The sequence below is a fragment of the Cavia porcellus genome, unplaced genomic scaffold (assembly GCF_034190915.1).
Source record: "Cavia porcellus strain 051 isolate PalLab524CR breed Dunkin Hartley unplaced genomic scaffold, mCavPor4.1 scaffold_28, whole genome shotgun sequence".
NCBI classification, from domain to species: Eukaryota; Metazoa; Chordata; class Mammalia; order Rodentia; family Caviidae; genus Cavia; species Cavia porcellus.
Window position 1 is genome coordinate 47,467,910 of NW_026947511.1, and position 24,788 is coordinate 47,492,697.

General features: G+C 41.0%; 1 protein-coding gene across 2 annotated transcripts; it reads right to left on the reverse strand.

Annotated features, from left to right (window-relative positions):
- Positions 1-8,982: 8,982 nt before the first annotated feature.
- LOC100713671 (HLA class II histocompatibility antigen, DP alpha 1 chain-like) lies at positions 8,983-19,130 on the reverse strand. Of its 2 annotated transcripts, none has more exons than XM_003473710.5 (5): positions 18,875-19,130; positions 15,643-15,891; positions 15,057-15,338; positions 14,730-14,880; positions 8,983-13,133 (listed from the first exon to the last, which is right to left on the reverse strand). In XM_003473710.5, exons 1-5 carry the CDS (start codon positions 19,113-19,115, stop codon positions 13,130-13,132), a joined length of 927 nt encoding a protein of 308 aa, XP_003473758.3. In that variant the 5' UTR covers positions 19,116-19,130; the 3' UTR covers positions 8,983-13,129. The 2 variants fall into 2 exon arrangements, with proteins under 2 accessions (XP_003473758.3, XP_063095151.1); XM_063239081.1 differs by lacking the exon at positions 8,983-13,133 and adding an exon at positions 13,815-14,145.
- Positions 19,131-24,788: the final 5,658 nt, after the last annotated feature.

Genomic DNA, 24,788 nt, shown 5'->3' on the forward strand with positions numbered 1-24,788 from the left:
ATAATATATTACTAATTGCGAATGGTTTTTTGTCTTGTTTTGTTTTTTGTTGTTTTGTTTTGTTTTTGTACCAGGGATCAAACTTACGACCTCAGGCATAAAAGGCAAGCACTTGAGCCACTGAGTTAAATTCCCAACCCAAATAGAATTTGAAAGGAAAGTTCTATGGACCACAGTTAATGAATGTAAAAAGCTGTTATTAATGTAGTTGTTAGCTTCTCTTTTCTATCTCAAATTTGAGTGCTGTGAAATCTTTGATAATTTTGGATTGACAAGCTCAGTAGAGAATAGGACATGGAGAATATTTGGAAATAAAGATAATCAGAGGTGATGGAATAAAGAGACACAAACATCATATACATGTATGGAAGGCAAAGGAGAGGAGGTCAGGAATTTTGAGTGCATCTAAGGGGTTATAGGACTAATTTGACAATTTTGGAATTCACTCAGTAACCTTACCTCAGAGTAAGTTTATGAGAAGAGAAATAACAGGGATAGAATAACAATTTAATAAAAGTAACCTGCTATTAGATATCATAGACTGAGCTCTCTAGAAGACTAAAGACGACAATCTTACTTTCCTATTTTATGCAAAGTAAAATGTCATTAGGAGAGACATAATCAGGTGTTGCACTTATAAATTGCTGCATTCTTTTCCAGCTCCTTTCCCAGAACTGTTACCATTTTCCCTCCTTAGTTTTCCTTTCCATGAGTTTTCTCACTTCTGGCACAAACCTCTGCCTGGGGACTGTGCTGACTTCTCCCCAGAGGCTGCAGTCCTACCACAGCGGCATCTGCTCTGGATCACGTCAATCAGGAAGGACACGTCCTCCCCAAAATCCCACAGAGACACTCAGTTCCCTCTCCTTTCTGTCCATGTGACACCTCCAGTACACTTTCCTGCTATTAAACGGAACTGTTCTCAGGTAACTTCCCTTTTCAGAAGGATAAAATGTCTCTGTTACACTTCTGCCTTCTCTATAGCTCAGTTCAGGACAGTCACAGCACCTCTGGTAGCTGGACACAAGTGACGATGTGTTCATCTCACTTCTCTTGGGTGGAGAGAAAGCCACTGCACAGAAATGATCATAGCTCCTGTCCTCACGGCTTTTCCTAAACCTTCTCACTCTTAGAGCCTCACTCTATCACACAGACAGTTAAATATACAACAGCTATATTTTGGGAACAGCTTTTCAGCTGTTTTTCATGCTAACCCTGAGCAATCAACTCTGAGCTGAGAGCAGAGGGAAACAGCAAAGGAGTGAGGGAAAGGGCTGCGGGGCTCTCTCTGCAGACAGGAAGTGCAGGAAATAAGCAGACAGTTTCATAGGATTCAGATGCTACCTCAGATCATCTCACGATTGAGCTTCAGTGTCAAAAAATGTCTTTTTTATGGGAGCTGGAAACATAGGAAAACAAGTTACAAGGAGGGATGGCCTGAGATAATGTTCTTACTTGAATTTTTCTCATCTCAGGAAGAAGTTTCTGTTCCTCTCTCTTACACAGTGCTTGGAGCTGACAAGTACCCCATCTACACTTTACAAAGAAGAGATAACTCTACTTAAAGCAAAGAGATGAAATCAATAATGTATTTTATATTTTTAAAGGTATATAAATTTACTTTTCCCATAAATAAAGCAAAATATCCCTTCCTGTTTCCCTAGGACTGCTATAATTGAAGTATAGGTATTTGGTGTCAACATTCATGAAATCAACCATGATTTTCTTTTTCTCTTCTCTTGACCAAACTTGCCCAAAAAGTTAAATGTATGTGTGCTAATTGGTCTTTATCCCTATAACAAAGCACCTGAGGTCATCAACATATAAAGAGAAAAGGGTTATTTTGACTCATAGGTTTGGAAGTTTCAGTTCATGATCAATCGGTCCCCACCATTTGGGACCTGAGGCAAGGAAGCACAGCATGGTGGGAGCACATGGTGGAGTGAAACTGCTCACCTCAGGGCCCAAACTCAAAAGTGTGAGAAGGGTGGGCTGGGGATTTAGCTCAGTGACATGAGCACCTGCCTGGCAAGTGCAAGGTTGTGAGTTTGATCTCCAGCACCAAAAAACAAAAACAAACAAAGTGTAAGAAGGGGTCAAGTTCCCATTATGGAGTCAAAGGATGTGTCAGAAATGATCTGAAGATCTCCCTAACTTTCCAAGGATCCCACCTCCCTAAGGGCTCCACCAACTTCAAAACACCACCATGGGACAAAAGCTTTACCACAGGGCCTTTGGGGAACACTTCAAGATTTTACATTCTGTTAGAATACAATATTTCATATTGGTTACTATCTTCTGAACTTCGACAGTGTCTGTTGTGGTTTCACCTTTTTCCTTTGTAATTGCCACTGATTTTATCTTTTCATAAGTTTAACTAAGGGTTTATGTGTTTTTTTTATTCTTTCAAAGAATAGCTCTTTGTTTTTTTCTTTGCACCGGGGTTCGAACTGATGACCTCACGCTTGCCAGGCAGATGCTTGTGCCACTGAGCTATATCCCTGGCCCCTAAGAACCAGCTCTTTGATTTGTTGATTCTTTGTATTGTTTTTTAGTCTCAATTTCACTGATATTTTTCTAATCTTTATGATTTCCCTCCTTAATTTTTGTGTGGGCCTGGATTGTTGCTGTTTCTCAGGTATCATAGGGCTCCTCAAAGGTTATTTATTTGAGCTCCTCTGTTTTCCTAATGTGAGCCCTGGTTACAATGAACTTTTCTCTGAGGACTGCTTTCACTGTGACCCAGAGAGGTTTCAGTGTGTTGCACAAACATCATCATTAACTTCCAACAATTGTTTTTTTCCTTGATTTCTCCAGAGACTCATTGTGTGTTCAACAGTGTGATAGTAGTTTTCCAGTGCCTCTAAATTTTCTGTGATTTCTTCTGGTGGTTGATTTCTAGTTTGATTTCACAGTGGTCTGGTAGAGAACGTGGGTGATTCTGACTCATTTATGTTTATTTAAGCAGGCTCTGATGACTAGCATGTGATCTGTTTTGTAGAAAGTACCACGGGCTGCAGAAAAGGATGTGCATTCTATTGTAGTAAGATGGATCAGTATGTGGCTATCTATTAAGTCCATATGTTCAACGGTGTGGTTCAGCTCTGATATTTCCTCACAGATTTTTTTGTTTAGTTGTTCTATTTCTTTGTAAAAGTGAGATGTTAAGACAGTCCACTACGATTGTGTTAGAATTTATTTAATCTTTTGTGTTTAGCAGTATTTGTTTCATGAAGATAGATGCTCCAGTATTCAGTGTATAAATATTTATCAGCATTGTCTCTTCTTGTTGGATTGTTCCCTTAACTAGTATGTAGTAATTTTCTTTTCTTCCTCTTCTAATCAGGTGTAGCTTGAAGTTTACACTGTCTGAGATTAAAACTGTTGCCCCTCCTTGTTCGTCCTGGTGCATGAAATATTGTTCTCTATTCTTTGAGTTTTAATCTGTATCTTTTAGATTATATGATTTTCTTCAATGTGATGGACTGTGGGATTCTTTTTTCTTTAAGTCTGCCAATCTGTGTCTTTAAGTTGGAGACTTGATGCTTTAACATTGAGAGATAGTACTGAGAGGTGTTGATTATTTACTATTTTTGTGCTCTTTTTCTGTTTGGGAGCCCTTTGTTGTTGTTTTGTCTTCTTGTTATGTTTTATTTTTGTTTATCCATTTGTGCTTGCTTAGTGTTTTCATTCCATCTGGAATTTTGGCCTTATTTATTGGTTTTGTTACTTTTTCTTTCTTTTTTTGAGACAGGATTCTGCTATACAGTTCAGGATGATTTTGAACTCACTTTGTACCCCAGGCTGGTCTGGAACTAATAGCAATCTGCCTGCCTCACCTTCCCAAATGCTGGGGTTATGGGGTTACCATGCCCACTCTTTCCATCTTTTCTGTCCAGGATAGTCTTGACTATTTTCTGGATTGCTGGTTTAGTATCCATCAATTTCTTGAGCTGCCCTTTTACATGAAATGAAAATTTCTTATTTCTTTATTTTGAAAACAACTTTACTGGATATGTAGATTTGGGTTATATATTGTTTGCTCTTAGGCTTGAAATACGTCATTCCAAACTCCCCTGGCCATTAGGGTTTGAATCAAGAAGTCTTCTGTAATTCTAACAAGTTTACCTTCACATGCGATTTTTTGCTTTTCTCTCATTGCTCTTTTACGTCTGGATTTGTTGTTGGTTGTTTAGTAATGCTGCACTTTGGTGAGCTTCGGTGCCATCACGGTCGTCTGGTGTTCCGAAAGCCTCACTGATTTATGTTGCACTCTTCTCATGTTTGGGAAATTTTCGATTATGATTTCTATACATTAATAGTTCGGTCTGTGTCATCTTCTAACTCTTCTCTAACTTAGCTTAGCCTTAGCTTGGTCTTCATAGTATCATTTAGCAACTGCTGGATGATGTTTTCTTGTTCTCTTATTTCCTGTGTTCCATAATTTACCATTTCCTTCTCAATTGGACACACTCTGTCTTTGCGTTGGTCATTTCTGCAATTGAATTCTATACAGCTTTTGTTTCAGGTAGTTTTATCTGATACATTTTTAAGGATTCTATATCTTTGAAGAATTTATCTTTCATGTTTTAAACTGTTTTGGCCAGCTTTCCAATTTTTTATTTGCTTTCCCTAAATCCACTTTGGACATTTTAAATGATAATTCCATAAAGTTTTAGGTCATATCCTCTTTGAACTCTTCAAGTTTCTTCATCTCTTTTTAAATTTTAATTGTGCTCACCTGCCTGGCATTTGCTTTCCTCTCCATGGGGGCCCCCTATATCTACCCTGGGATAGTTGGGAGACCTGTGGCTTTTTCCCCCATATTCCTGGGTATATGTATATACAAATATATTTTTTCCTTTGAGGCTGATGGGTGATATCCAGTAGACTTAGCAGAGATTGTCCTTTATTGCCTTCACTGTTTTGTTTCTATTCTATTCTGTTCTGTTTGATTTTTACTATGTCTGAAGTTATCTGCAGCTATTTTGAAGACATCAGAAGGCATTAAGGTAACTATTGTTGATTTTGTAATGTTTTGAAGTCCTATACCATTTACACTGGTTTGTTTTGATTGGTTTTATTCTGTTTTATCCTCTCTAAAAGGCCTTCTCTTGGAGGCCTTTTATATTTTGGATTCATACTTAGTGTTGAGGGTTTAGAAAAAATACAGGGAGGACAAATGCAGAGTAGGTAATCTGGGACTGAGAAGGCTACAAAGTTGTCAGAACCTGTTGATGTATTTGTGCACCGGTAAGGTGGAGAAAAAGCTAGGGAAGACAGGTAAGATAAAGGGGAGTGAAAAAAGTACAACAGGCCAGAAAGGTACTGCAAAAGAAAAAGGGAGTTGACAGAAAGAGCAGAGCATAAGAAAAAAACTTGATAGGAAGTTTAAAAGTGGGAGAAACAGATAAAAAAACAATCATTTAATATTGCTACAAGTGTTCGAATTGGAGAAAGGTTTGGGAAAGAAGAAACTACTAAATCAATGAGAAGGAGGAGAAAAGAGAAGGAAAGCAAAGTGACAACAAAGATCCAGTGAAGAGCCAATTCAAATGCTCCAGCAGGAGCTCATCCTTGTGACTCCCGCGTGTTCCTCGTGCCATGTGGCCTATGTGTCCAAACAGTTCGCCTTACATTAGGTGCGTTCTGCTTGAATGTAGCCACATAAACTTATCCTCTGTGCAATCCCCAACCCCAGCCAGCAGGCAGGATTTGACCCTGACCCCAGCCTTGGCTGACAGACTCTTTTCTCTCAACAAGTTATAGCAGACTTGGCAGGTGTGGGGTTCCAGGCTGAGAATCAGTGGATATAGGGCTTCACATAGGGACTCAGATGGCTTAATATCTGGTATAGGGCCAGGTGGAGACTCAGGTGGGTGCAGGGAGGATGTGGGGCACTGGGTGGAGATTTAGGTGGATCCAGGACAACAAGTAGGGACTTAGGGAGACTTGGAACCAGTGCTGGATACCAGATGGAGATTGTGGTAGATGTGGGAGCAGCTCAGATCACTAGGCGGAGACTCAGGTGGGCTGAGGCCCTCAGAGGAGGCTTAAGAGGGCCTAGGAATGATTTGGGGTGCCGGACGCAGACTCCAGCAGGACCAGGGCACCAGCGACTCAGACAGATCCGGGACCTGTGCTGGGTGCCAGTCAGAGACTCATGCAGGCCTGGGGTCAACTTGAGGCATCAGGCAGAGACTCAACTGGACCGGGAGCACTTAATGGAGACTCACTTGGTCCCAGGAGTAATGTGGTGTGTCAGAGAGAGATTCACAGAGGCCTGGTCTCTGTTCAGTGGGTCAGGTGGACACAGGCCATGGGTGGACTCTGGTCCCTGTTCACTTCTTTAGTCTGTCACTGCACAGAGCCAGGAGTGGTTTGGGGGACAATGTTCCCCTGCCCTTGGTGAGCACTGGCAAGGATGCCACAGGGGTGCTGTGTCTTCATTATTTAGAGAGAAGATGATGGGAAAAAGGAACTGTTTACTCAGGAGACCAGTCTCTGCAGCAGATTCCCTCAGGATACCACAGAAGTTCTCAAGATGGCTGCTCCTACGATGAGGGAGGGCGGGGCCATGTGGACTGGTCCTGGCAGAGCTGCTTTCTCTCTAACTACCACCCAGATGTTTGGTTTGATCTACAGGTGTCTTCTTTCAAATTGCTTTTAATCAGGATGTAAGCCCCTTCCCCACTTCACCAGTTACATGTGTTTTAATTTGATCTTCCATGAGTATCTCTGATGTGACTCCTCCTCTAGTCAGCCATCTTCTCTCTCTTCTAGCTTCCTAAGAATGGATTTTTATAATAATTTTTATCAGTTTTAAGAAGCGACTTTTATATGGCTTTCCTGTTTTCTAAATTTGTAAAGCTATAAATTACCCCAATTATGTATCTCATAGATTTTGATATAGTACATTTTCATATTTATCCAATTCAAAATATTTTCTAATATTCTTCCTATCTTTTCTATAGTGCAGGTGTTAATTAGAAGTTTGCTTTTCAATTGTAAATACTCAGGATTTTCTACTTTTTTCCTGTTATTGATTTCTAATTTAATTCTGTAGTGTTCAGAAAATATATTCTGTATAGTTTCAACACTTCTAAGTTTCCTGAGATATTTTTTATGACCAACCATGTGGATGTTTTATGTCCATTTAAAATAAAGTATATTTTGCTGCTATGATGTGTAACAGCAGAATAGATAATGTCAATTAAGTAATGTTGGTTAGTTGGTTGGTTATGGCGTTTAAATATTCCATATACTTTTTGTTGTTTTTTCTTTTTTTATTTAAATAAATGAACACAAAACAGAAAAAGGGTAGAAATAAATCAGAATTTAAAAAAAATAAATAATACAGATTTTTAAAAAAATTAATGCTAAGGAATCACTAGTTGATAAATTACACATTGTCATCTTAGAAATAGTTATTCAAGTTACAAAATTAAAGCATAAAAAGTGGGCAATTAAACATTGTTCTGTTTACTGAGATAATTGTACTGAATAGTAAAATATAACTGTGAATTTCTGCTTCTGTTGTATATATGACATGCTTTGAGGGTTTTTTATCAGGTGCACATACAACTTAAGATTATAACACATTCTTGATGGATTTATCTTTTTATACTTGTAAATTGTCTTTCTTTATCCATGGCAAGATTCCTTATTCTGAAATGCTATACTTCTGATTTTAACATAGCTACCAAAATTACCATCATTACCATGATTTTCCCTTAAAAAAGCTTTTTAGTTAGCTTTGTCTTCATTTCACATGTAGTGTTATACAGATAGCATACAGTTGGATTATACTTTGTCTGTATTTTGACCACCTTTGTCTTGTAAATAGAGTCTTTAACTGATATGCAACTAATTGTTACTAATTCTACCATTCATAGTTTGTCTTCATTTTGTGTTTCACTTCTTTATTTTGACTATGCTTATTATTCCATTTATCTTCTTCATTGGCTTACGAGCTAAATATCTTTTTAATAGTTCTTGTGATATTTAAAATATTCACTTTTAAATTAATAATTCTACCTTCAAATAGTAACATGCAAGAATTTTATACCATATTTAAATTTTCCCCACTTATTTGTTGTGTTGTGGTTGCATATATTTTATGTTAGCTATGTTATGAACATGAAACACATTGTCATAATTGTTACCTTTTAATATTCTGTAAAATTTTTAGAAAAAAATATAAAACCCTTTTATATTTGCATTTTTACTGTCTTATGCTTTCATATTAATATGTAGAAAATGTTCTCTAAAGAAATAAAATCTTTGCTCAAATATTTTTATTCCATTTTCAGCATTGTTTTTCTCAAACGTTTTGATAATTTACATCCTCCTTTGGAGAAATATATATATATGCATACATATATATATATATATATATATATATATATATATATGGCAGGTATAAGTTGAAATGAATGAGAGAACTTTCTTGTTTTCTTTGTTAGCTCATGGTTCATCATTTGAAAAACGTATTCTATGGGAAATTACCTTAGATAAAATCTAGACACGGAAAGAAAAATCAAGGGTTGTGAATGGAACCAGGTCAGCCTGATATCTAGTCTCAGAGAGCCCAAATCTCTTCACTTAGAAACACAGTAACTTCAGTCTTCAAACTACATCAAATCAAATAATAATCCCAGCAAAATTCCTCACCAAATACTGTCCTATGCTTACTGAGTTAATCAGAAGTAAATTAAAATTCTCAGATACTTATACCCTCCTAAAGTGAGAACGTAAAGAACTACATCCATAAGCCAACCTGAAACCTCACCTTCATAAAATATTGGTCATATATGACCCAGTCCTAGATTTTTAACAAGGAGAATTCAGACTCTGTTGGTTCTGAAATACTGAAGAATTGGTTGGTCTCAGTGTTTTCAGGAAAGGGGCAGTGATGGGCTTTGCAGAGGAAAACATGTTGTAGTTAGGGGTTGTACCCAGAGAACAATTAGAATCAGTACATGGAGTTTATAAATTGTTTTATGATGGTCACTGGGAATTAACACAAGAAAATGCAGGAAATCTGTCCACAGTACCAAAGACATAGAATATTTCATCAAGGGTCTAAATCCCACAGCAATGTTCCACATGAGTCCATATGAAAACCCAGAGCTCATGATAATGCCTCCCATGAGTCCAATTGGAGGTCCAGAGCCCACAAGAAGGACTCATGCCAGTCTCTTTTATGGATCCACGCTGGGAAGGCCCACAGGTCAGCGGTGGAAGCCAGAAAGTCCATGCTAGTGGGGTGAAGGAGCTGTGCTGGTGGGATAAAAATTCTTTTTTTTTTTAATTTTACTTAAGGAGAGGAAAAAAAAGCAGAGAAAGGGTACAAGTTATACAGATTTACAGAAAAAAATAAACAGTAGGAAATCACTAGTTAATGGATTACATATTGTCATCTTAGAAATAATTGTTCAAGTCACAAAATTAAAGCTTGTAAAGTGGACATTCCAACAGTGAGACTGAAAACAGTTCTGCTCAATGATCCAATAAAACTCAGTGATATCATTTTCCATCTTATACACTTAAATATACATGCAGTTATATCATTTAGAGCACTTTCTTTTCCTCTCTTTTGTACAATGACAATTACACATTTTGGGTTTTGTTGCTCCCACAGTTCTTATTACTTTTTTGGAAGAGAGTAGAACCAAATGTGACCTAACAGAACAGAGTCAATCAAATCAAAAGGGTGGACATAATAGATAATGTAAAAGCATAATACAAGGTGATCAGTAATGGTTACCATAATGCCTCCTGCTATCTCTAATAGAATTGCCTATATCATCAGTTATAATAAAATTGAACAAAACAGTAAAGAACAAAACCGACAAAACCAAAACATTGGAGACATTGTAGGTCTTCAAAAGTAGATAAAAGTCAATGAGAATGGGCGTCATAATGAATCTCATTATCTTCACAGCTGTTGCCTAAACTTTCGAACCTGGTACTATCAACCAAAACAGAATAGGGGGACATCAGTCAAAAACAAGATGGTGAGAGTAATACAGGGCTTTAAATCAAGATAATGGAAAGTCAAAGTGGGTTACTATAATATATCCTGCTATTTTTTATTTATTTTTCCCTTAATTAAAAGGATAAAAATAAAAAAGTAAATAATGAAGTGGAGATTGAGATAAAAGAGGGCATAACAGCAAAACAGTGCAGATCAAAACATAACCATTTAAGCAGAATAGTGTTTCACCACAAGATAATCCTGACATAAAAGTAGCTACCATATTGTCTCTTTCCTTAAAATCTTTGAGTATAACTTCATATACTGTAGTATCAAATATATCAAAACAATGTAAAACCATTTAAGAGAATGATAGCATTACAGGGTATTTAGAATCAACTAACAGAAAATAAACAATGGTTTCTGTATAATCTCCTTGTCTTTAAAAGTTTTTGCTTATACTATCATACATAATAAAATCCAATAATATACAACCTGTTTAGACCAATGGAGACAGAAGAACAAAAGCTTGATGAGACTTCAAAACAAGATGATACTAAATCAGTATTACCTCTTAAGATGTCATTTTCTCCAAAATAGCTGTTCCTATCATCCAATCTTCTCTGCCTCATTTTTTTTGAGCTCTTTTTCTGTCATTAGTTGTCAGTTTGTCTTCTTCAATTTGTTTTCTGCTCCATTCGTTGTGGCCTCTCTGCCACTATTTCTGGATTCTTTGTATTTTTCTTTTTTAGAATGTCCTGCAGTATTCTCTGTAGAGTTGAATTGGTGGTTGCAAATTCCCCTAGTTCCTCTTTATCCTGGAAGCACCTTGTTTTTCCATCAATTTCCAGGGATAGTTGTGCAGGATATATCAATCTTGGCTGGAGATTATTATCTTTCAAAGCTTGAATTATTTCCCCCCCACGCTCTTTGTGATTTGATGGTTTGTGCAGAGAAATCTGCTGTAATTCTGATGGGTGTTCCCTTGTAAGTGGTCTGTTTCTTGTCTCTGACAGCTTTTAATATTCTGTTCTTGTATTGAATTTCTGGAATTTTTATTATTATATGCCTGGGTGTTGCTCTGTTTGGGTTGTAGGTGGCTGGGGTCCTGTATGCCTCATACATCTGAGTATCTTTACCTTTTGCTAAATTAGGAAAATTCTCCTGGGTTATTTCTGTGAGTAGCTTTTGTAGCTCATTTGTTTATGTCCCTACTTCTTCTTTTATGTTCTTAATTCTTAAGTTATGGATCCTCTTATCATCTTCTAGTCTTTGTATTATTGCTGTTTGTTTCTTTGTTACTTTTAAGAAGTTTTTCATTTCATTCTCCCATATTACAAATCTGCCCTCCAGTTCAGATAGTCTGTCCTTAGTTTCTTTCAAGCTGTTATGCCAGTTTTCGATAGACTTTTTAGTTTCCTGGTAGTCTCTTTGAATCTGCTTCACGTATTCTATGCTTTCTCTATTTTCTCCATCAAACAATTCTCCCCTCTTTTTCTGTTCTTCCATCCCACCATCTGTTTTTTTTCTTGGGTGGTGCTTAGCATTTCTCTGACTATTCTGCTTATTTCTAGCTTCAGGTCATTAATAAATTCATTCCTGAACTGATCTATGAGGCTCTCTAGATGGCGCTTTATGTCTATTGGTGCAGTGTCCGCTATTGCCTGTTTCTTAGGATTGGGGGCCGAGGACCCTTTCTTGTTGCTGCCTCTTCTCATATTCTTTGTTCCTTATATATGCAAGCTTATATAGGAGGCCCAGCTTTCCTCCCTGTCAGCCACAGCCTGATCGAATTGCGCTGGCTAGGTGTTCCCGCCCACCGCAGCACACCAGGAAATTGTAGACCAGGCAGCCTACGCAAGGCCCGCCCCTCCAGGCCACTCTCAGGCTCTGGGATCTGGGTTGTGTTAGCCTACTGGGTCTCCGCCAGTAGCGTCACATAGGCTAGCCACTTCTAACCAATCCCGCTTGAGAGGGGGATACGTGGCTGAGGTCACGGCAGTGCCCTGCTCCCGCAAGTCAGCCCAGTCCCAGAATGTCCTCTGTTGGAGTCTCCCAAACCGTGGGAAGAGTGTCAGTTTCTCTCACTCACCTCGCTGCAAGTCAATGCACAGCTCGCCGCCCGTCCTGTTTTCAACTCCGTTCGCCGATTCCCTTCTCTGAGCTTCTGCGCGTCTGTCTCCCTGCCAAGCCAATGTAGACGCAGCCACCATGCGGCGGGAAACCCAAATCGCGGTTTCCAATGGTGCGGGCTCCAGCCTCCACACTGAGGCCTCTCTGTTCCTGTTCTAGCCCCAGAACTGCATTCCAAGTTGGTTTCTCCCAGCCCAGTTCGTTCCTGAGTCAGCAGAGCATATCTCCACCTGCTTATGACTCCTTAGTCCGCACCATTCCTGAATTCTAAGCCGAGTCTTTCAGAGAGCCTCCGTAGCTGCTGCTATCTGTCCACCATGTTCTCCCGGAAGTCCTGGGATAAAAATTCTATGCTGGAGCTGAGAAGTCACACTCACAAGACCAGGGCTGTCCTGAAAGGTACCACAGCCATCCTCAGTGACGGGTACATGCCAGGAAGCCAGCATGATGAGTTCATCCTGGAGACCAAGTGGCACACATCTTCCCCTGGAGAGCCAGGAAGCAGTGCTTGATGTGAGGACCAGAGATTCTCCAGAGGAACCAAAGGCTCAAACAGCAACTCATAGGAGAACCCACAATGCTTCAATACAATGCATTAATGTCCCTCCTTCTCCTTCTTCACCTCTCTATTTATGCTGGCAAATTTCCTCAGGTGGAACATCTATGCTCAGTGCCATGCTGATCTAATCCAGCTGGCATTAAGTTGACCACCAGTTCTTAATCCATAACACCAGAGGCTATGAATCCCAGCGAAGGAGTGATCCTCACACCAGTATAAACACTGATCCACTGCCTTCTATTTGTTGGGAATACCACTAAGGATTAATTTCTTTAAAGTCACAAATAAAGACTTGAAGTTTATTCCAATGATATCAGGTGAGTTCAGAGTAGCATAGCTGTAGACTTAATGGGTCTTCAAGGAGTTGGTCAGTGGAACAGGGAGCACAAGAGATGAGATTAGAATTTATAGAGTACATAGAATTCAAATTTCTCTTAAATCTTCTTTCAGGAATTTTGTCACCTGCAGCAAGACACACAGTTACAAATGTCACCCTTGGTTTCAGGTCTCCAAGCTCAGATACACTTTCCTTATCTGCTCTGTACCTAATTCCCACATTCCCCTGCCCTCTACTTAGGGCCCAGGGAGAAGGTGACTTTCCCTGCATGCGCCCTGGTCCTTCAGGGGAACAGCAGTTAGGAGTCATGGAGCATTCTGACACTGAACACACCCACTCCCAGCTGAATTTAGGGACATCCCACATGCTTCAAGTCTCCAAGACATCCTCAACAAAAAGCTCAACTCTGCAGTGATGGCTGTGAAGGCCATCTGTGTCAAACTGCTCTCTGAAAGAGCCTCTCATAGGGCCTCTTTGAAACATCTGAAACTACACAGCGCTTCTTCATTCCAAAAACTCATTGTTTCCTTAGCTTGTGCGATAACATTCTTCTTATTATTTTGCCTCTGTTATTCTCTTTTATTCTTTGATTTTTTTGGTAGTATGTGAGCCATGTATGCTTGCCTTAACTCACCCTGCAACACTTTCTGGGGCACACACATTCCAGGAATGCAGGTCCCTATAATAACACAAACATTTGCTTGCTCTTCACAGAATCAAAAAGGATCCAGATTCTCCAGGTGGGATACAAACAGGTGGGTGCATAAAATTAAATACTATGAAACAGCAGAAAGCAACAGACTGTGTGCACTCACTTAGATCTATAATATAATACTGTTTTGGTCAATGACAAAAGCATATATTTTGAATAATGCTATATGTTACACAGGATACACACAAATAAATCCATATAGAATGTGTACTGAGAGGATGAGCTTCGTTATGCACAGAAAGACTGAAGGTAGAATCAACAAATCCATAGAGAACTTGGAGTTGCCCATTGTCATAGAATCATCTGCTGAGTAGTGTAACTGACTTAATCCTTTGCACCTGGGGTCCAGCTTGAGTAATGATGATGACGAGAATTAGTAAGGTGCAGTCATCATGATAGAAAGATCACTGCCTAATGGGAAAGAACTATAGAAACATAAAATTATAAATATGTACTGTGAGGTTTGCCATTCAGTGACCCAAGAAGAAAGCAAACGGTACAGGCACCTGTCACACCAGGTTGTGATTGTGTGTAGACACTGATCTGCCTCTTGGAGATTTTGGACTTTGTATTTTCTTTATAAAATGAGTAGCATAGGCAAAGACAAAGCCAGCAGCTTTGGATCTAAACTTCTTGGGTTGAATGCTACCTTCACAACTTCCTAGTGTGTGACCTAGTTCTAGTTGCTGAACCCCACGGTGTATATATGAAGATATCAGTATCTCTCAAGGAGTGAAACATGGGAGAAGTATTATTTACTTACACATAGATCACTTGTGAGTGTAAAATGAGATAATGTAAATGCTCAGAATAGTGCCTAAGCATATTAAGTACTCAATAAATTATCAGTGTTCTTATGGTTAGGCAGCTCTCTGCTGTTAATCCAGTAAGAGATCAATGTATATGTTATCAAATAGTTTTTTTTCTCCTTTTTAAAAATACCACACACACTAGGTCCCTCCTTTACTTTCCTCGGGGTGCTAAGATCCCCAGCTCCATAATAACTCACAGGGGTCCCTGGGCCCGGGGGTCACGCCTGGAACGCAGAGCCCTGATGATAAGCACGGTGCCCACGATGATGCCCACCAGGCCCACCACCAGGCCCAGGGCACAGACCACAGTCTCTGTTGTCTCTGTCACCTGGACGGGCTCCTGGGGCTCTGTGGAAAGATGAAGATTTGGGGTCAGGATGTGCACTAGGGATGGGACTGGCCTGGGTGCCTGTGGAGCGTGAAGGTCACAGACCATCTGATGGCACATTAGGGTAAGGGGAGAGGGAGTCTGAGGCCCCGGACCCTGGGAACTGAGGTCACAGAGGGGAAATGAGGCTCTGTACCCCAGTGCTTGAGATACGGCTCGTCCAGGCCCCAGTGCTCCACTTTGCAGTCATAGACATCCTCGGTGTTGGGAAGGAAGGTCAGGTAGTGGAACTTGTGAAAATTGTAGTCTGTGCGTGACAGGAAGATGCTCTCAGAAGCTCCCTCGGTGACTGGCTGCCCATTCTGCAGCCACGTGACATTGAGCACAGGTGGGAAGAACTTGTCCACGTGGCAGATGAGGGTGTTGGGCTTGCCCAGCTCCACAGGCTCCTTGGGAAACACGGTCACCTCGGGAGGATCTGAGAGAGGACAAAACCTGGTGAGCACCCATGTTCAGAGATGAATTGCAGAGATTGAATTACATCCACCTTGGATGTCATCTATCTCAGGCTCAGAGCCAGGAGCTCACTCCACTGATAAGCCTCACTCAGGTCACCCCTTCTCCTGAGTCACAGGGACAATGCAGGCCCTCAACTGCAATGGAGTGAGCCTATGGTCACTCAGCAGTGAGTACCTAGGTCTCCCACTCTATGAATGGTGGAGGAGCCCTCCCATCCCTTCCCAGCTGGGTGACAGACAGGAAGAAGCAAAAGTGGCCATTACCGCTGGGGGCCTGGGTGTGGTTGGAACGCTGGATCATGATGTTTAAGTTGTTCCTCAGTATGGCAATATTGGTTAGTGCAGCCTGAGCATCTAAGGGACTCAAGGCTTGACCAAACTCTAGCAGACGCCAGACCGTCTGCCTACTGTCCAGATCCACGTAGAACATCTCATCCTCATCAATATCAAATATAAACTCCCCTGAAGGTCTGCTCCTCTGGACAAACTCAGCATATGTTGACACATGGTCCGCTGCATAAAGAAAGTAGAGAAAAACATGATGAAATATAAAAGGCAAAATGTAAGTACTGTATCATGAGAATGAATATTTATTAATATAAAAGGCAGAAGAAAACACATCAAAGGATGAAAATACGGAAGAAGAAAAAAATAACACCAAAAAAAGAGAGAGAATGCAGAGATCAGAGTAGCTCTTAAAGGAAATGCAGGAGGAACCAAAGGAGACAAAGGTCAGCGAGTCATTCAACTGCTTCTTGGGCACTCAACATGTGAATTTTCCAACCGTACAGAGGTAAAAATAACAACAGTGACTAGGAACATTTCTTAAGCACACACTATGTTCTCAGCACCATTCTAAACACTTTATTTGTCTTAGTCATTTAATTGTCTCCATAAACTTGGAACACACACCTGGTGTTCTGTTTTTCAAATGAGGACATGCAGAGAAGTTAAGTGGCTTAATGTCACACAGCTTTGTGCAACAGTAGATTTCTCTCTCTCTCTCTCTCTCTCTCTCTCTCTCTCTCTCTCTCTCTTTCTCTCTCTCAAAGCTCTCAATTCTTCTAGTGCCACAGATGTAAAATTGTTTTTAGAATTTTGGAAGTGAAGAAGAAAGAATACTATTGTTTTCATTACAGAAAAAAGGAAAAAAAATTGGAAGATTGAGAGACAAAAAAAGTTTCTTCAGAAGTCCAGCATGGTGGTGCATGCTGATAATCCCATCACTCTGGGAAGTTGAGGCAGGAAGATTGAAAAAGCAAACCCACTTGGGCAACTTAGCAACTGATCAAGATTTTGGCTCAAGGGCCAGCAATATCACTCAGTGTGGCACACTGCCTGCAAGGCAAGCTCAGAGTCCTTAGCTGAATTCCCATTACTAAAAAAAGAAGGAGGAGGAGGAAGAGGAAGAAGAAGAGGAGGAGAAGATTCTGTTTTAAAAGATTAGTAAGTTAAGCAAGACCAGGGATGTTGTACAGTATGTTTAGTACCCAGTACCACAAAAAAATTCAAATTTTATTATTCTTTTTACTCTTCAAGTTTCTCTTTTGTTTATAAATGTGAACTTGGAGTATGCATAGCTTTTTTCATATTTTTTCATTTTAGAAACATAATACCCAAAAACATAGTACAGATAATTTGGTATTCATTTCAAACTTTCTTTTTAATATTTATTTTAAATGGAACTATAAGTATTGCTGAGTTTGGAAGGCCTGAGAGACTTAATTTTTGTTTCTCAGTTTATACCTTTAAAATAACAAAGTTAAGAAAATAAAATAAAATATTATCTTTAAATAAAAAAGAGAATATATGAGAATTTCTGGGCTTAGAGTGACAGGTGAGTGAGAGTGAAAGAGGACGTCAGGGCTTCCTTCAGCTCCTAACCCCTGGATTTCCCTGTGGGATTGCGGACCATCATGTGGGTACTCAGCAGTGTTTGGACACAGTGACAGTGAATCAGCTTTCACAGGAATTCCTCCTCCTTTCAGAGCAATTACACTCAGGAAAGAGAGAAAAACAAAGAGAGACAGCTCTCCAAGAAGATTTCTTAGTGAATTAAAGACCATTTTCAAAGGAGAATTGAGGGCCCAGAGATACATGAAAAATAAGGACAGAGTGAATTACAAAAACATTAAAAATTTTCCAATTAGAAAGCAAGAAGTGAACTGCAGTGAAACACTATCAATCATTCAAATCAGAGAGAGCCGACAGAGCACACACCAGGTTTAATCTCACATGGCATTAGCGATGGCCACGACGAGCATCCTGGGGACACACTGGAGACGGAAGACAGGAGCTTAGCTATGAGACTGAGGAAAAGGAAAAGCATCCCCAGCGCAGAGTGGAAAGTAAAGCAAAGGGTTTTCATGGTGGGCTCATGTTTGTGTTTTTAAGATTACAAACCTGTTTCTATGTTGTCAGGGAGGGAGAGCAGCAATCAACAGAGCGCTGGGTTAGTCTGTAATGCGCATCACAAGCCCTAAAACATCTTATACCTGTGTGAAGAGATGCTCACTGTGCAATCTGTTATTACACAGCATTGCAAATAACCCAAAGACCCTGCACAAGGCATGGGCATTTCTGTTTCTCTGTTGTTCCACTTCTTCTTCTACTACGCCTGAACTCCTCACTTTAAAGTAAATGGTCCGAGGGCCAACCTGCATCTTTTATATTAGGAGTTCTAATCCTTCACTTTAGTATTGGGGGAGGGATGACAAATACCCACTACAGTGTGATGTTCCAAAGTCAGCAGCAGGGAAAAACAGCATATCACGATTTACAATTCCTGGGTGAATCTGTGATTACCCAAAGTCTAGTACTCTGGTGCCAGTCACTGTCATGTGGGTCTCTCAAGACCCGGATTACAAGGTTAACAAAACAGGAAAAGCTTCTGTCTTGAGACAAGAAGTCGTGAAAACCAGCTGCAAAGATCCTGGGGAGATGTAGGAACTTGGGAGAGAGGGACAAATACAGACGCTGTCTTAGGAATCTCTCCCTAAAGTTCTGACACAGGGAACCCACACCTCTAGGCCCCCCCAAAAGCAGTCACACAAAGCAGGGCTGAGGTCCAGGAGAGGTGGGGTGTTGGGGCTCCCTTAGAAAGTCACTGTGTGGAGAAGTCTGGGGATGCAGAGCATGAGCTTCAGAACCCAATCGGAATATGAAACTTGGCTTGTGGACCTGTAGTACAAACTTGGCTAATGTACTGATCCTACTGAACATTAGCATTTTAATCGCTAAAGTGAAGGGAATAATATGTTCATTGAGCATTCTTGTGAGGCACAAATGTGGGCAGCAAGAAATAGATGCCTAGGAAATTGTGGGGGCTCTCTCTGGAGTGGCCATTGGAGTAAGGGGGACAGAGACGAACCTCACAAGAGGAAACAAAGAAAAAGGACTTCGAGGAAAATAACAAGTCCCTAAAATTGCCTAAGCAATTAGCTGGTTTCCTCCCCCGCCCCTCACCCAGACCCTCTCCCACCTCCTCAGCACTCACCCTTGATGGCCCCAGCTCCTTGGAGACTCAGCAGGAAAGCCAGGGAGAAGGTGCTCAAGATCACAGCTTTGTTCTGGAACATTCTCTCCTTAAAACATACAGTGTGGAATTTACAGTTGACAAGTGTGGGGAAAGGAACAATGATGAAGTCCAGAGGAAGAGAAGGCACAGAAAAGAGCTCTGAAATTGAGGGCTTTACAGCCTGATAATAATCGTAAGTGGAAGAAATCAGCCTGAGCATGGTTAGCCCTAACCAATCAGAGAAGCAATAGAGCTGATGCTCTCTGTTGCTGGGTAAACAGGAGACTGAAGAGAGCTGGAACAGAGAGGAGGGTTTTCAGGAACCAGCATGAGCCAAGTGTCTACAGTTCATAGTTCATTTTCAGAGCTTGAAAGAGACTTGAATCGTACATGTTTCTGATGCAAACGTTCTATATCGCGCTGCCACGTGTCTTATTGAATCCCCATACCTAATCCTAAGCATTCAAATTATCCTTGACATTGTGTCCATTATTTTTCTAAAGAATTTAAAGTTATTTCTTCAAGTTTATGAAAATATCCTGCTGCTTTTTAAGGATGAATGCTCTACATAATAAAATTAATCTTTCTTTTAGGCCCACTATCTGCACTGTCTTCCTTCTATTTGTCTTTTTACATAGAAGTCTTATAGATTTTATTTAGAAATTTTAATGGAGTTGATATTCAAATGCTATTTAATTTCTGTTTACCTTGGTTAGTAAGATTTCTACAGTCCTTTTTATCTAGGTTTCTTTTTTTTCTGATATATAAGCTATCTGAAGTAACATTTTTTCTCTTTAAATTACTAGTCATTTTATTTCCTTTTAATATAACAATATAATATAATATAACTAAGAGCATTATACTATAATTATAATATAATATAACTAAGAGCATGGTAATGATGGGCATTTTTATTTTAATCTTTGTTTTGTTGTTTTTTGAGACAAGATTGCAAACCTGTCTGGTCATGAACTCCTAGGCTCAAATGAGTTCCTGCTTCAACTTCCTGTGTAGCTAGAACTATAGACTGATTTTATTTTATTAGGGATTTTCTAATGCTTTCCTACTACAAGTAGTATTCATTTTCTTGCTTTATATTTTATTTTCCATATTTAGGAAGTTACCTTTCTTGCCTTACTTGAGGTATTTTTACTTTGAAATATTTCTTTGATATTCACATGTAAGACTGCAAAATAATTAACACTTAATGAGATAAGAAAAATATTCCTCTTGTTTTGTGGTAGCCTTCTTTTGCATGAGCAAGAATGAAGTATTAACATTTTGGAACAGAGAGAGGCCATTTTTTAATGCTTTACAAGTATTATCTGATTCAATCATCATTTCAAGACTGTCTTATTAATGTTCATTCTAAAACTAAATTATATGGACATTATGGTAAGTATTGGACTGTTGTCTATAGCAGATAAATAACAAGGAGGGATTCAGTTTGAGCAATTTTGTTCACAAACCTCACCTTTTGTTCTACTAAAGGTCTGTGCTAAATCCTCATTCTTAGTCAATACCTTATGTTATATAATTGTTGTCTTTCCTTGAATTTTATATGCCCCTATTTTATTTAAACTTTGGTATCTATATAGATAAACAATGTCAGTTTGACATGTTCTTTGTTATTAGAATGTGTGGTCCAACAGAATCACCATTTACCAGTTTTTTTTTCAAAGTAGTAAAATACAACAGAACAAGACAGAATAAAGGCAACTGAGACCGTGCAGTGAAATTGGTACAGAACTTCACAGCAGGTTACCAGGATAACAGTAATAGGTATCACAGTATATTTCATTATCTTTACAATAGTTGTTCTTTCAATTATGTATATCAAAATAAAATGAAATACAGAATTATACGGCGCCGCGGGCAACGAAAGACGTAACTGTGTTTGGATCAGCTCTCAATATTTATTGTGTACAGCAAAGCTGGATCTGACAAGATCCGCCACCCTCAAGTTTCTTCCTCTTCTGCCCGTTGGGGGCAGAAACACACACTTATATAGGATCTGAGTAACCAATCAATATGAAGCAGAAGTCGCATGCTGATAGGCCACAGTCACCGGTAGCTAGGTAGACACTCATTTTGGCAGGGTTGTTTGCGCGGCAACAGGGACCCGGAAGCAGGAAACGGGCGCCATCTTAGGGGAGCGGCTCGAGCAACCCCCAACATCTCCCCCTTTTTTATTTAAATTTGATACACAAATCACATGGGTCTTTTCCCCTCCGCCCGTATACTGTGGCCAGTGCCAAAAGAAAAGGGGAAGGCCCAAGACAGGCCGGGACAAGAGAGAGTGCAGAGGTCTATACCCTGCTGTGCACCATCTCATTCTATGCATATCTTTGCGCTAAGACCATGCTTGAGATGGGGTGCTCATTTTTCGCAGGGCCAGGCATTATTGAGCGGAACCTGGATGCATATAGACATGCATTCCTATCACCCCCTGTTCAGCTCAACCAGGGTGGATGATACTGCAGTACCCTTGGTCTCGCATCTCATTGCCCCTGTTATTCGTACTCCCCAACACATCCGAGGAGGAAGAGGAGGAGGAGGACCCATGGGTGCAAACAGCCAATTTAAATCTGATGTTCTGCCAGGCACAACAAATAGGCCGCAGCCGGTCCCCCTGTCGGGCCCTGTTCTGTAAGTTGCATAGCGGCCAGCGCCGTAAGCCTAACTTGTTGTTGAGTCTGCATTAATCGATCAAGCAAACACTTAATGACCACTAAGCCTACTAGTATGGCTACAGCTATGAGGACCCAAGTGGTGAGGTTAGGCCACGAGAACCATGACGTTACACGATCCCACATGGATTTCAGGACTGTCCCCAGACTATCAAGGTCATAGGTTACTGGCTTTAGGTGGATATTGTCCATGCGATCAATGGCACCGAACACCTCTGCGGAGATGTTTTTAAAAGTAGGAAGGTAGGTGTTTTGGAGCCAGTGCGTCACCTTTTTGGTAGTGCCAGTTAAATTAGTGCGAGCGGGGGTCACGCAGAGGCGGGCAAACAGCCATCTTTGATCGCATAGCTGCATGGCTACATTCCAACGGTTGTCAATCTCTTGTCCGATTTCGTCAATCTCCTTTTGGATCTCTAAGATGGTCTGGCTGTTAAGTTCAATGAGGAGCTCTTGTTTCCTCAAGGCGTAGGCGGTCTCATTGGCAAGATTGTTGACTGCTTCCATGGTCAAGGCTATCTGATTCATGGTCCACGCTTGTAACACCGTTTGGCCTATGGCTGGGACAAAAACAGAAGCAGCAACTCCGAGAGCATTAATAAGCCAATCTTTAACACTTCTAGTCTGTCTGGAGGGTAACTGAGAAGCTGAAATCTGTTGGACTACTGGACCCACCCAAGAATTTGTCTCTACTGGTACCCAAAGAAAGCTTGGGCGATATACCAAGACAGCGAAGGACGGGTGTCCATTCCAGCAGTTAGATAAACTGCAGAGAGAGTCGGTTTCATTGCAAAGTTGGAAGTTATGTGTGGTGGCAAGGAGAAATAGGAAGGGTGGGTCCACACAAACATAATTATGAAGGGGGGTAGTGCTATTGCTTTCACTATTGCTCGTGGATGTACTATGGAGCGTTCCATTAAGGGTGAGAAATGGCCTCAGGTCCAGACAAGCCTTTAACAGGTTGCATATCTGATGTCCTGTAAATACCTGTGGCCCTTGAAATGCTGTATATCACAATGTCCAGTATAATTCATGAAGGAATTATGGTGTGGCTGTGGGCAAGCAATGGCGCCAGAAAAGATTTTGCATAATATCACCTCTCAATAAGGCAGGATGATGAGAGGGAACACAAGGGTCCATCCATGGATGTTCCAACGGATGAGGGGACCGATTGCAATCTTTAAGATCTATGGAGGGCCATCTTACCTCCATCTTGAGGCAGCGTGTTACATTACCTTGCTGGCTTACAGAATCAAGACATTCTCTGCGTGTCCAATTGAGGAAGTTAATGAACGGGCGAGAATCATTATATAATGCATAGGACTCGTTGCAGGTGAAGTTAGCATAGGAGAAAACAAGGGTATCTTCTTTCAGCGGAAAGGAAGCATTAAAGGGAAAAAGGCTTGGGGAAGTTCACTTATAGGGGAGCGATATAGAAGAGTCATTAGGCACAAATACCGTGGGAGCACTAGGAGATAGCGCAGAAAAAGGGGCTAGAGTAGGGGGATGCCTCCAGAGTCCCCACAGATATGTGGTCGGCTCTGGGTGCGCCACGGCAGGATGGAGCACATACAACAGACAGAGGACAAGATTACTTATCCGGATCCCTGGGTGTTTGTCCTCCCAGCGATGCTTTTCCTCCATCTTTTGATGAGTCATCTTGGATTTCCCGGTATGCTGGCTGAGGGTTCACCGTTCGTACCAACCGCTCGGGGATCCACAGGGGTTCGCGGCCTGGTTCCTGTGGGAAGACACATACCGCACCTCGGGTCCAGCTGACTACTGGATCCGGGCCCATCCATTGTCCTGTGAGGACATCCTTCCATCTCACTAGGCCTTTATCAGAAGGAGATGGATTGCAATGCTCCGCGGCAGGAGAATGATTATCATTATTGAGGTTCAAAAAATTTATGGTAAATAATGCAAGGGATAACCTCCCTCTGGGTGGTAGGCCATGGCCTATTCCCTCCTTTTGTTTTTGCAGAACGTCTTTGAGTGTTCTATGAGATCTCTCGATTATACCTTGTCCCTGAGGATTATAAGGTATGCCATGTTTAAGAAGGACTTCCATCTGCTGACAAAATGTTTGAAATGTTTTACTAGTGTAAGCAGGGCCATTATCTGTCTTTAATATAGCTGGTTTGCCCCAAGCAGCCCAAGCTGCGAGACAATGACTAATAACTTGAGTTACCTTTTCTCCAGTCTCCGCTGAGGCAAACATGATCTGTAAAGTGTGGGGAGTCCTCTGGGTGTAGGGGAATGGAGAAAAAGCAATCCCTAAGGTCTATCACATAGACCGGCCAATTTTGTGGCAATGCTGAGAGAGTGGGCATACCTCTCTGGACCGCGCCCAAGGGTTGCATCTGAGCATTTACTGCTCGCAGATCATGAAGAAGTCACCATTTCCCTGATTTTTTCTTAATGACAAAAACAGGAGTGTTCCATGGGGAAGTAGAAGGTTTAATATGCCCTGCTTGGAGTTGCGCCTGTATCAATTCTGAAGCTGCTTCTGCCTTCTCCCTTGGTAGGGGCCACTGTTGCACCCATACGGGGCTGTCTGTTTTCCAGGTAATCTTTATGGGAGCAGGTGTGAGAAGGCTTTCAGTGGCCCCTAGGAAAAACCCAGGCCCTTTCTATCTTGTTTGGGAGCACCTCGAAGCGGTGTTGCTCTGCCTTGTAGATTGATGCCCAAGCCTTTTCCTGGGATGTAGCCTTGCTTCAATAGCATGGACTGGGCCTTTGGGGAATATAAAGTGGTTAATGTAATGCCCATGTCTGTCAAGACATCTCTTCCCCAGAGGGACACAGGCAATTGGAGTATGAAGGGTTGGAATTGGCCAGTATGACCTTCCTCATCTCGCCAATTCAATAGTGAGGTGCTGAATTTCGGGGCGTGAACAAACCCCAGCCCTTGCAGGCTTTGCTCCGACACATTTGTGGGCCAGGAGCCAGGCCAATCCTTTTGAGAAATAATGGATCGATCAGCTCCAGTATCTAATAGGCCCTTAATAGGTTTCTCGTTGACATTTAGAGTCAACATAGGCTGTTCCTGTAGGGTCATGTGTAGGCCTTCGAAGACATCGCCAGAGGAGCCGAAACCCCAATCTCCGCGAGTCTGTCTTTCCGCGGGGAAGTGCTTGTGAAGACTTGGCAAAATTAGCAACTGAGCTATCTTATCCCCTTTGTTGATCAGAATAGTGCCCTGC